Source organism: Dermacentor silvarum, chromosome 5 (assembly GCF_013339745.2).
Source record: "Dermacentor silvarum isolate Dsil-2018 chromosome 5, BIME_Dsil_1.4, whole genome shotgun sequence".
Lineage (NCBI taxonomy): Eukaryota > Metazoa > Arthropoda > Arachnida > Ixodida > Ixodidae > Dermacentor > Dermacentor silvarum.
Window position 1 is genome coordinate 46,552,671 of NC_051158.1, and position 12,698 is coordinate 46,565,368.

The following is a 12,698-nucleotide window of genomic DNA, read 5'->3' on the forward strand; positions in this document are numbered from 1 at the left end:
TTTGAATTTTGGCCTTCAGCTCCCTGGAAATCTTTGAATTGTCCTTTAATGTTTCGTCGGATGTTCTGTACCAACCCTGGTTGCAATCATCTTTACTGTTTGGCCAGACCAGCTCTGACTACCACGGTGATGCGCAAACTCATCGCCCTGTAAGGACTTCTTGCTAGCCTATGTGGCTCATGGAATATAGTGAATGACAAATGGATCTAATGCTTGTATAAGTACAGTGGAATCTCGATGATACGATCACGGCTAATACGAATTTCCGGATGATACAAATTTTTCTGTGGTCCCGGCCAAGCCCCATTACTTTGCAACATGCTAGAGTACGTTTGTTACGAATCGATTTTCGACCCGCGTCGGTTGATACGAATAAACGCCGCCCCACCGACGGCCGAGAAAGAGAACAGCGCGCAGTCACGCGCTTTCTCCCTTTCTCTTTTGGTGCGGAGGCGCTGACGCGGCGCCGAACAGCGCGGAGGCCACGACTGGGCCCGAAGAATTTAAAGCGGTGGCGCTTTTCTTGCTTTCGTGCTTTTCCCCCTTTTCGGCGTCCGCCCATCGGACGGAGTGGCTGCTGTGCTTCGGGCCGCGTTCTTTGTGTTTGCGCCATTTTGCCTAGTCGCAGCGAGCTATGTCTACTGAGATACGATCTTGGCTGATTCGCGCGGCAATACGCCGAGGCGCGGGAGCCTCCGTCGGCGCGTCTTCCGTCGACTGCGTTATCGGTGCCAATGGCACAGGGCGATTGTCGGTTTCGCTGCCGGAGTCACACGGTGCAAGATAGCGCGGCACGTAATCCACGGTGCGAGGTAGCACGGCACGTTCAGTAGGCTGCTCCTCCGCTTCTCCCGCTAATCGCCATATTTTTCTTGCCGTAGGAGGCCTGCGCTTCCGTATTACGAAGGCGTGCTTCGTCCAAAATTTTTTCTCCAACGAGCGACGATCCATCACTAACCTGGGAGCTCTCAGTAATCCGAATTCTGCGTGTCAAGTGAAGACGTCGGCGTGGTTTACGAAGCAGACAACTGCGGTTGCCATCTTGCCCCTGCCACAGCAGCAACAATAGAAAGCCTTTCAGCACGGCAGCCAATCGGAGGCTGCTTTCATCGGAGGGTCCTTGTGACTACCTATCGCAGACCCGCGCTTCTTTTGAGTTTACGCTTTTGAGTACACTATAGTTTGCGCGTTTGTTACAAGATGGCGACGACGGACGAATTGAGAAGCGGAACGGCGAAACTTTGATCTGTCGAACGATACCAAGATGGCGGTGCTCGCTGGCGGGAAATACGAGATATGTCTCCGTGAATTGTGGTGATCTTGCGCGATTTAAAGCTGTTTTCTCGCCCTGCGCACTGATGAATAAATCTTTTTCGGCCACTTTTAGCGCGTTTTCAGCCAAACCATTTTGATACAGCGTAGATTGGGCGTTGCAGATACCGAAACGCGTGGTTTTCAAAAATAAATTTTTCTCGTGATTTTCGCGATCTGATGCTCTCATCCCCCCATAATTTAGCTAGTTTTAATTGTGTTTCGATGATACGAATTTCGGCTAATACGAATATTTTTTCTGACCCCGTGAGATTCGTATCATCGAGATTCCACTGTAAATAGATATAATAAACTGTGGGATATAATGACAAAACCATCTGACGTCTTCCCTTGATCAGGTCAGTTTTCTTGTTATAAATTGTTGCTTTATGCTTTACTCGCTGCGAGCCAGCTGGACTGAACCATGGACCTTTTTCACAGTTGTAAAGCTAGCTTTTCTGCGAGGCATTCTGCACAAGTAATAACGGCGTAGGTATTTTTGCAATGAGAGTGTATGAGCACAGTTCGCTTGTCTTGTAAAACATGGAAAATGCAAGCGTGGCTCTCTCGGGATGAAAATCTGTGCAAGAGAAAATTTTGAGCATGTGTAGATAGCCTTCGTTCATTTGAACCATTATTGGTGCTGCCATTAGTTGGGCAAATGTGCTGTACAGACACTTGCTGCTAACGAATTTCATGGTGTCTGCGGGAGACAATTTGTGGTGGACAGATTGCATTGTAGACGAAGTCTCATTGCAAGTTGCAGAACGTACCTGATCGTCGGGCTGTTCAAATGAAAGCCAGCAAAGGAGTTCGTTTGGAGTGCTGGTGGTGACCCACCGCTCTGTCTTACAGGACCGACGTCAAGAAGGGCGAAAAGAACACGATAGTCACGTCGTACAACCGCAACTTCACGAGCCGCAATGACGGAAACCCCGCCACGCATGCGTTTGTCACCTCTCCGGAGCTCGTGACAGCCCTGGCGATCGCCGGCAGGCTGGACTTCAACCCTATGACGGATGAGCTGACAGGTTCCAAGGGTAAGAAGATTGCTCTTGTCTTTTCTTCTAATGTGTGCAAGAAATTAATCACTTCTTTGCCATGAGGAGGCTCAGGTTTGTATGGTTTGTTCCAACGTATTCAGTGATGAACACAGCTTAGATTAAAATTCGTACCCGCCGTGGTAGCTCAGCTAAGGCGTTGCGCTGCTGAGCACGAGGTTGCGGGATCGAATCCCGGCCGCGAAAACGCAAAAACGCCCGTGTGCTTGCGTTGTAGTGCACGTTAAAGAACCCCAGGTGGTCAAAATTAATCCGAAGCCCTCCACTACGGCATGCCTCATAATCAGAACTGGTTTTGGCACGTAAAACACCAGAAAGAACATTAAAATTCGTATTGCAAGCAACCAGCTGACACGAGGTGGTTTTATTTGTTGGCACTCGCGGATTGGCTCTTGGCTCTCTATTGGTGGTGCCTGTACTGGTGCCTTTCAAAACAGTTGACCATTGTGGTACAATATGGCCCAAACTTGAAGGAAATGCCAAAAAGCTAAGAACACATGCAGGACAGGGGCAGTTCAACTTCCTCGGAAAAGATGCCTTAAAGGACCTGCCAGGCAGATATCTGCATAAAAAGATGATCTGCAGGGCTTCGTGTCATATCCCAGCTGCAATTGATGGTGTAGTGCTGTCTACTTCTGTGTTAATAATGACACATAACACAGTAAATAACACCACAAGAATGTCTGAAGCCACAGCAAGCATGAAGATTAAGCGAATTCTTGTGTACCACCTATGATTCCCATGGTACCTGAGTGATCGGAGCACCAGAGTTTCCTTTAGTAATCTTTTGTAGGAAACTCAATGCTTTTAGTGCTCAGGTCAAACCACAGTTACCTTTTCAAAACTTCTCGTTTCCTTTGATTATTCTTAGACAGAGAGAGGAAGGAGCTCTTTAATAAATCCTAAAGAGATTTTCCTGGTTGGAAAGCCTATCCCGCTACTCCAGATGGGAAGGGTGAATGAATGAATGAATGAATGAACCTTTATTTGAAGCAGTGAGTTGGCAGTCGATGTGGGAGGGTCCCTTATTCCAGGAACCCTCTGGCTTGGATCGCCCTCCGGGCCCGGGCGACGAGTTCGCGCTGGTCGACCAGGTCCTGTGGGAAAGACGAAAAGTGAAATGATAGGCATTGAGCATGCCACAAACAAATCACACACCAAAACACGCAACATAGAAACTAATTAAAGTACCTTATTCAGATCAGTGTCTCTCGGGAAGGTTAAAAGTGTATTTCTTGCGTGTGGGACATACAGGTAGTGCTAGTCTACAGCGGCCAGTTAGTTGTCGTAGCTCAAGGTACGATAGTCCTTGGTAGGGCGCACATTAGGGCTGTTCTTTCTAATGAGATCTGATTCTTTTGTGGAGTCGCGCATCTCCATACGTCTCTCAATCACATCCTCGGAACAGGCGAGAAGTTCAAGCTCAAGAGCCCGGAAGGCGACGAGCTGCCGCGCCTGGGCTTCGACCCCGGAGAGGACACGTACCAGGCGCCTCCTCCCGACGGCTCGTCCGTCAGCCTGGATGTCGACCCCAAGAGCCAGCGGCTGCAGCTGCTCTCCCCGTTCACCAAGTGGGACGGCAAGGATCTCGAGGACATGGTCGTCCTTATCAAGGTCAAGGGCAAGTGCACCACCGACCACATCAGCGCGGCAGGCCCCTGGCTCAAGTACCGTGGACACCTGGACAACATCTCCAACAACATGTTCATCGGGTGAGTGTCGTTCCAGAACAGAGTGGCAACAGGTGGTGAATGTCTGATGATGAAGCCAAATACTTCGGGACACCTGTTCACCAAAGCTCTCCGTTCCAGCTGGCGAGTGTAGCACTGTCGCACAGAAGGGACGGGAGGTACACCGTGCCGCAAATCTAGGCACATATGTGTCTTGGGGAATGGGCGTGTACCAGTAACGCAAATATACCTAGTAGCTCCTTCATTATGCTTGCTGCGAAGTGCATGGCCATTCGCGTTTGCGCAAGTACTAAGTGTAAAAAAATGTGTCATTATTTAGTACACTTTTGCGGTGCCTCGAGCACACCAAACCGGAAACTGAGGCACCAAAGCCAGGACACCACTCGTTCGTGGGTTGTGGGCTCGCCGAGGCCTCCGCCTGTCCGAGGTGTATTAACATCAGCTGTTCACGGTAGTGTACAGCCGATCTTGTATGCCAACGCCCCCCCCCCCCCCCCCCCCCCCCCCCTTGGCATGCTCTGGCCGTGGAGGCCCCAATTGACAGACTGCAATGGTTCAGTTTTGAACTTCCATGCCCTGGAGCTCTTGTGCTTCCCGCCAGTGCTTGCCTGAGGCCTCCATTTGCCTGTTACTAGGGGTATTTGCATTGCAGGTTGTAGTCTCCGGGTTCTCTCAAGCCGCCTTTGTCGTAAGGCTTAGGCTTGACGGCCAACTCCCTTGTGCTTGCCTTGTACTACCGGTGTTCGGCGGTACAAGGACAGGCAGAAACACGACAACACACGATAGCGTAACAAGTATAAAAAGGGTTTATTGCTCCAGGGGAATTCGCGTGAAAGCAGGCTATAGAGTTGACCTCGACATTTGTCGTGGTCGATAGTGGTTGAACGAGGTAGGGCACGACAAAGGAGGGGAACAAGATGGTTACCTGAGCTCCGTCCTTCGTCACAGCTCGCAGTCGTCTTCCATTTCTCCGGCGTGCGCCGCTCGCGCCGATCGCGACCGCCCCGCCTCGTTCTGGGCTCGGCCCAATGAGCGCAGGGCTCCGCATACACGTCACCGCTGCGTTTGCAACCGGTTTCCAAGAGGATCACGCCACCGCACGAAAAGCCGTTTGGCTCCCCGAACGGGAAGAGGGAAAAAGGCGTTTGCTCTCCTCACTTCCGTGGCGCGCGTAAGGACGCGGGAAAATATAAACCTTCATAATTCCCACAAAGTACAGGGTGTACAGTGGAACCTTCTTAAATCCCGTTATGTACGATTTCCCAGCGCCAAGGTTAGCGATCGAGAACTAAAAAAATAACCCTGTAGAGTTATTCTTATTTTTTACCGGTTGATAAGTTTCCAGAAAACAAGATCTCTTGACACCAGCGTTCAGTACATTTCCAAACTGCAATCGTATGATACGTTTTCCGGCCGCTAGATCCCATGCAAGCCAGAAAACGCGCGAGGCGCGCATGATTGAAAACAGTAGCCACCCGTCACAGCAGCTTCCCTGCAATACTCGCCTGCCCGTCTCATGTGAAAACACTGGTGTGCACTAAATTTCTTATTCCATTACCAGCAAATCTCCTTCTGGTTCGTTGCACACTGTATTCACAGCTATTGCTGCCAACTCTATTGAGATAAGCATCTTCACTTATCTGTTTCACAGTGTGTGGTGCCATTTTGAGCGTACTGCACGCATTTAGTAGGTCATAATCCCAAACGCGCCGCCATTCCCAGCTGCAGGTGGCGCAAAGTGAGCGCCATGTATGCTCTGGCAGCATAGTAGGCATCATATTCCAGTGTCGCCCGCCAACCCGATCTCGATTTGGTTTCCCATCGCAGTCTTGAAACACTACGCAGTGGGAAAAGAACTACGTGCTTCTCAGATTGCTTGGGCCCTACCAGCTGGACGCGCGTCCGCGTCTCGTGCCGCAACGGTTCGCGCTGAGTGGGCTCGTCAAAATTTCGCGCCAAGAGACCCTGCTTGAAGAAGCTGCTGACCCAGGCTGAATTCGACGAATGCAGATGTAAGCTTGCCAAGGACATAAAAAACGACAATGCGTGTCTCGGGCCGCTTGAGCTCCACCATGTCAGCACGCATCGGTGACTCTTGCTGCGATTCACAGAACACTTCGCATTACATAGATGTCAACTACAGTCGATTCTGTCAATTTTTTTTTAGTGACTTCCGATTGTTCATATGTTTTCTCAGTTAGTACGCTTCTTCTCCCATTTTTCTCAAAAACATGTGTGAGTTTTTACTGTATTCAGTTGTACTTGTTGCTTCTGCTGCCCTTGTCCTTTGATGAGCCTGCCTCAATGCTCTCCCAAAGCTGGTGGTCTTCCTTGCAGTCCATTACTGTTTGACATTCCTGTCACCCTGAAGCCCTTGACCACGGTCTCGAACGAAAATGCACACCACTTATTCAAAATCCACACACAAACTCACTTCTTGCAACGATGCCCTCTTAATGCACCTGAAAAATGATTCAGTTAAACAATGCGCCTCGGCACAGCTGGGATACATTTGAACCACGCTGGATTTATGCTGTGGGGTCACAATCCAGTGGGATACGGTGACGATAATAATGCCATCGTCAACAGGACATTAATACCATCTACTAGTAGCTTGTGGGAATTAACCACCATGTAGATATGTTCGTGATGCTTAGTGAAACGTTTTTTTTCCAAATGAAAAAGGTAGGTAAGTACGTGGATGGTTGAGGTAAAGTAAGGTAGGGTAGGGTTAAAGTAAGGTATGTAGATAGGTAAACAGTCTTCCCGACAGTTTCGCTCAATTTGTTTTTTCGCGCTCTCTCCCCAATTGCAGGGCCATCAGTGAGGAGAGTGGTGAGGCCAACAAGGTCCAGCATCGGCTTACTGGCGAGTGGGGTGGTGTGCCTGACACAGCACGCAAGTACAAGGTAATGGACAGTTTTAGTATCATCGTTAATATCATCGTCATCATCCTATGTAGTCCACTGCCTGATGAAGGCAGTGGACTACTTAGGACAATGATGGATGACTCGGAGACCTCCAATTACTGCTGTGCTGCGTTTTATCACTCCAGAAAGAAAACTAACAATTGATGACGATCATGATGCAGATACGTGTCTCGTGTCGCACTGTGGTAGCATTCACACTGGTGATTGACAAAGGTCGGGTGACGGATCGCAGCTCTCGGCATTTCTCTTTCAGTGCTTGCTTTTTCACGCAAAATGCCGGCTCAGCAGACCCCACTGCGACAACCACGCACAGCAGCTCTGCATTATAGCTTGACAGCATCTGTTCAGCATTCCATGTGTTCCATGTCCAAGAACCATTAATTCTAGAGTTACCAACTTCTCTCATTTTGAAGGCACTTAAAGAAACGGCCAAGACGATGCCCTGCTCAGTGCTTCATTTTAGCGCCGGCAGCCAAATTATGAGGTGTGTGCTGTGTCACTCTGCATCAGCGGGTGCTCTCTGAAGATGGCGCCACTGTATGTCCTGCCCAATTAGCATGTGTACTGGAAATCGTGCTTGAAATTTGTGAGGATCGGACCGTATCAGTCAACTGAGATCCAAATTGCGTGTCTTGTCTACACCAGCGCTTAGGTGGCCGAAAAGACGTAATTTGAAAGGCAAGTTTCGTTGGCCTTCAAACATTGGCTTGCAAACAGTGCCAGAGGATATTTAGGACACGGAGGAAGGCATCATAATGATGATCAAGACGTTGCTGATAAAGAATCAAACAGAAGTGCGTCTTTCCTGTGGCTGTGCTCACATGTGGCAGCTGCAGTGATTGCAGGAATGAAACGAGCCAGCGTACTACCGCATCATGCCCCTGGTGGGTATCGAAATTGAAAATGTTTGCAGAAACAAGTGTTTTAGTCAACTACTTAGGGCGCTCCGACACGTTACACTATATTTTCTAGAGTTTACTCGGTTTAGAGTTTCATTTAATGCAAAAACAAAAGGAAGTTGAAAATGTTACGTCAATGCTCCTTTAACTTTTGTACACAAAATGCTTTTTTTTTTTCTAGCTGAGTTTTAGTTCTGGGTAAGGAATTTCTGGCCTAATGTCTTTGGCCAACACTGAATGACAGGCAGCAAGCATCATATGCTGGATTAGAGCAGGAACGAACGTTGAGGAATGAAGTTAGGCATGTGACTCTGCTTTCTTGCACGGTCACAAAAGAAAGACTGATGGAAGATCCCTGGTTTCAGTTTGCAAGAACTGTTTGCACAAGTTCCACGCAGTTAAGGTTGGCTTGGTGTGAAGCTCATTGCCAGTGTTCCGTCTAGTGTGGCCCCCAGCCATTGCTAAAACAAGTTCCTGCGAAATAAAAAAAAAAGACTTTTATTCTTGATGTATTTTACACATTTCACCGAAAAATAAACATTTCCTTCAGGTATTTTTATGTCTCCTCTATAAAGGGGTTAATAATAGCAGGTTGGTGAAGCTGGTGTTTCATGGCACGATTTCTCGCTCTTGTGACAGGCCGAGGGCATCAAGTGGTGCGTGGTAGGTGATGAAAACTACGGCGAAGGCAGCAGCAGAGAGCACGCAGCACTCGAGCCAAGGCATCTAGGAGGTCACGCCATCATCGTCAAGAGCTTCGCTCGTATCCACGGTGCGTTCTCGTTTTGGGCTGCCCGTGTTCTGTGAGTGGGTTGGGATTGTAGCCGTGGTGCTAGACATTCAGTTGTGCCTCTTGCGATGTTCGAGTTGTTTTAGAGCAAACCACGGCATTTTCGGGGAACTGTTTATTTAGTGCATGCTTAGTGGACGTGTGGACAAGCTTTTCGCAATATGCGCTGCTCGTTTGAAACAAGTAGAGGGAGCCACTTGGGAAGCTGAGAATGGTTTGTGCAACACTGTGGTGGGCTGGTTTTTAAATTGGAATGATTTTGCAGCAACAGCTGTTATAGGGACTATAAAAATTTGCTACTTGACAGATTATTAACATACCCAGCTCACCAGCGTCTTAATAAATAAAAACTGCCCTATTGTTTACGTGGGCAATAAATCAAATGCACTATCGCTGTAGCAGCGACTGGAAAATCAAGTCGGGTGTGTTCTGAACAACCATCATTGTTGCTCAGGCTTGCATGGTTCATCTGTCAAAATCTCTCTTCAGGTAATGTGGGGTACTCGCAGCAGTTCCATTAGTGACCCGGCATTTATCCTTCGCATATGTTCTTTAGCATTGCTAATGCAGACAGCTAAGCAGTGCAAGGCTGTGCTCTCGGCATGGCCACGCTCACTGTGTTGTTTCCCCTTGTAGAGACAAACCTCAAGAAGCAGGGACTGCTCCCGCTGACCTTCCAGAATCCTGCCGACTACGACAAGATCAAGTCGGATGACAAGATCTCACTCCTCGGCCTCAAGGACCTCGCACCTGGCAAGGTAGGCACAGAGTCCGGCATTTGATTGTGGTATTGGTCGTAGACCTTCGGGGGAAACGGCAGCTCGCACTCATGCTGTGCACGCATGCTAAATCATCTGCTTGATTCTGTTCAAACCAGTTATTGCACTCTCTCCTGCATTCCGATATGTGTTGTGCTTGAATGTATGTTATAGACAGCATAGAGTTTTCGATAAAAAGCACTAGAAGAAAATCTACTGGAGCTGCGGGCGTGGCAGTTCATCTTGCTTGGGAATGATGGTTAGTACGTGGATTTGCCTAAACTTCGTCCTTCGAGCGTTGGATGACTTTGTGACTTCATTTCTGGAAGCCTTCGCTTGACTCTGACGATAGTCCTCCGATGGTTGGTGGCCAATTTTTATCACTCCCAACTTGGTTTCTTAAAAGTCTTTTCCTCTTTGTCTTTGTCACACCCAGCCCGTCAAGTGCGAGATCAAGCACAAGGACGGCTCCAAGGACACCATCACGTTGAACCACACCATGAACGCGACACAGCTGGAGTGGTTCCGTGCCGGAAGTGCGCTCAACCGCATGGCTGAAGTCAAGTAGTGCAACAACTGCAGAAAGCAACATCGTGTACAGAAGCCAAGCACAGTCTTCCCGAGTGGGCAAAAAGAAAAAAAAAAAGCGCGGGAGTCTACTATTTCTTTTTTCGTCAACACCATCAGCACGACTCTCGAGTCTCGCGCGCCCTGCCACCGTCTCTACGTAGCATCGTTTCTTGCAGAATCTGCAGCATGGAATGGCACTGCCATATGTTTGTGAACAGCTGGACTTCTTCCTTCATCTTCTTGCTTTTGCTTGTTAGAGGAAGAACTGTTTATTTGTTCGTTTTTTTAACGTCTAGCACATAAGGACACACCTAGGAAGAGGAAGGTAGACAAAATAAAAAGGCCACTCCTTTGAAGATGTGTATTTTTTGTGATGGGGGGTGGGGGGATTGCAGAAATGTTTGTGGCATTCGTGTCCCCTGCAAGTTTTTTTCTCATGCAACATGACATCAAGTACAATGCTTACAATGTAATATAAATAGACGGAGATGTCCCGTTGCTTGCTTACATTTCTGTCTCTCTGAAATGCAAGTTAGTGTCACCTTATGCTATAGTATTCCAAACGAGAGAATAAAAGTAGTATCAGCAACATACCTGTCAGCTCTCCCCAGTTTTCCGTAAAGTTTATGAATTTGGGCTGGTTCCTCAATTTACGAGGTTTCACTGAAAACAAAATATGTTCACACAAGACCTTTTAAGGTTCTACAATTTGTAAGGTTTCACGGGAAAACAAAATCTGTTCCCACGAGACGTTTTAAAGGAATACAAAGATGAGGGTGATGCAAGATCGCAATATACACGTGCAAAAAAAATTGCGATTACTACCCTGCACTGCCCTCTTGCGCTAGCGCAAGATGCCATATGCCAAGGTGCGCAAGAGCTAGTTAATTCAGACACGTTTCTGAAGCAGGTGAAATTGGCAACAGCAAAGGCGCTAAGAAAGTTACTGTGACCTAGAAACGTTGGGGTCCTTTTTCAGAATTTTGCTGTTACGTACTTGTGTGCTCTGTCTAAAAGCAAATCATCATTAACAGAATGCATCGTACTTCAGGGCAAACTTAAAAACGCGTGCTATTTATTCCCCTCCTTAGTGTTAGCAGTATCCCTAACTTTTAAAGTTATAACAGGTTGGAAAGTATGCAGCAATGTAAGGTGGCTGAAGATTACAGTATAATGTTGCTCCAGTTGTTGCAAGACACAAAACCATCACCAACTTTGTTTACGCTCTTGTGTGTACAATTTAGTACCAAGAATAACTAGAGGGAAATGGGTGCTAGTGGGTCTACCTGTGCTGCCATTACAATGCTTCATCCAGCATGGGAGTGATTAGCAGTACGTGGATTTGTCTAAACATTGTCCTTCTGGTTTCAAATAACCTTCTGGGTTTTTATTCAGCTAGTGTTGTTGCTGCATATTTGCTGTGTGGCACTGCTTAGCTTCACTTACGCTCTTATTGCTGTCGTCGTACTGTTTTCAGAATAGTACTACAAATAAGAACCCTTAAGAAACGTGAAATGGCCACCGATGGTGTCACTGCTCAAAAACCCATCCATATCTAGTGAGACATACCCGTAAAACGCATACTCATGTTTTGTATCTTTCAACCTTAGGCGAGTGCTCGTTTTATTTTGATAGGTTTTGACAGGTAATAGGTTCGAGTAGTTACTAACATACAGCATTCCTCTGTTCTGAAGAAATGTGTTACAAGCACACGCCATTCCCGTGGTAGTTGAAGAGCCCGTAAATCCAGATTTCCATCTGGCTATTTTATTAGGAGACTATGCTCGTGTTGTTAACTTGGGTACAACGTGGTTCACTGCACTCGTCTTCATCTGGCACTTTTGACACTAAAGTTAGTTTTTTCAGCTAGCCACCATTTGTACTGCTTCTCTGCAGTGCTCAGGATATGCCTTGCAAAATAATTTTTGCACTGACTCATGTAGAGACAAAAAAGGGGGTTACAGGACACAGGAAGTGCAGGAGGTCTTTGTTGTGTCTTGTGCCCCCCTTTCTGTGCATGTCTGTCGGCACAAAAACTATTTGCCAAGGCATAACCAACTCGGCCAAATTGCCAGTCTGACTGGATGTTCCATCGTACTCACTGTGCCTGCATAAACTAGGCATTGCGTTTATAGTAGTGCAGTAGGCATTGGTGGTTCTTGCCACAGGTGAGGACATACTGTGCGAAAGGGTAAAATTATTTGTGCATTATCTGTAATTTCACAACATGGGCACGCCTGAATCCTGGCCTACTTTTATAAACTTCTCCTTCCAGATTACAGACCACAGGTAAACCCAGACTGGGAGGAAGGTCATGAATAATTCATTGAATTCAGAGGGAAGGTTTTGCCCAAGGAAAAACTGTTAAAAATTTAATTAATAACGCTGAACGCCTATCCCCTTTGGCAACGCCCCGATTGCTTTTCAATAAAAGACTTCTCTCGTTTCCCGTTTTTCTGCAGTTGTGGAAGCAAGTTTTTAGCTGTTTGATACAGCCCTTCTATCTTTTCCCACCGTGCCATTTCACGCATGCAGTACCTGCAATACTTGGCCATTTCAGAGACTTGCCTCAGATAACGATGCATTTAGTGGCAAAAAAGATATCGGAGGAGCCCCCTCCCTCCTGACGTCCTATTGCCCCATGCATTTTTTCTGGTTTTACTTCAACACAATTTTCATTTCTGTGCG

The 12,698-nt window shown here is 47.4% G+C and overlaps 1 protein-coding gene across 1 annotated transcript in view; it reads left to right on the forward strand.

The window, feature by feature from the left end:
* The window catches only part of LOC119453350 (probable aconitate hydratase, mitochondrial), a 327,347-nt gene extending 316,981 nt beyond the window's left edge, over positions 1-10,366 (forward strand). The window contains exons 16-21 of the mRNA XM_037715391.2: positions 2,167-2,351; positions 3,781-4,084; positions 6,879-6,972; positions 8,532-8,664; positions 9,319-9,440; positions 9,877-10,366. Of these exons, the coding sequence (XP_037571319.1) occupies positions 2,167-2,351; positions 3,781-4,084; positions 6,879-6,972; positions 8,532-8,664; positions 9,319-9,440; positions 9,877-10,008 (970 nt within the window). The 3' untranslated portion in view covers positions 10,009-10,366. The remainder of the gene's footprint in view (positions 1-2,166; positions 2,352-3,780; positions 4,085-6,878; positions 6,973-8,531; positions 8,665-9,318; positions 9,441-9,876) is intronic.
* Positions 10,367-12,698: the final 2,332 nt, after the last annotated feature.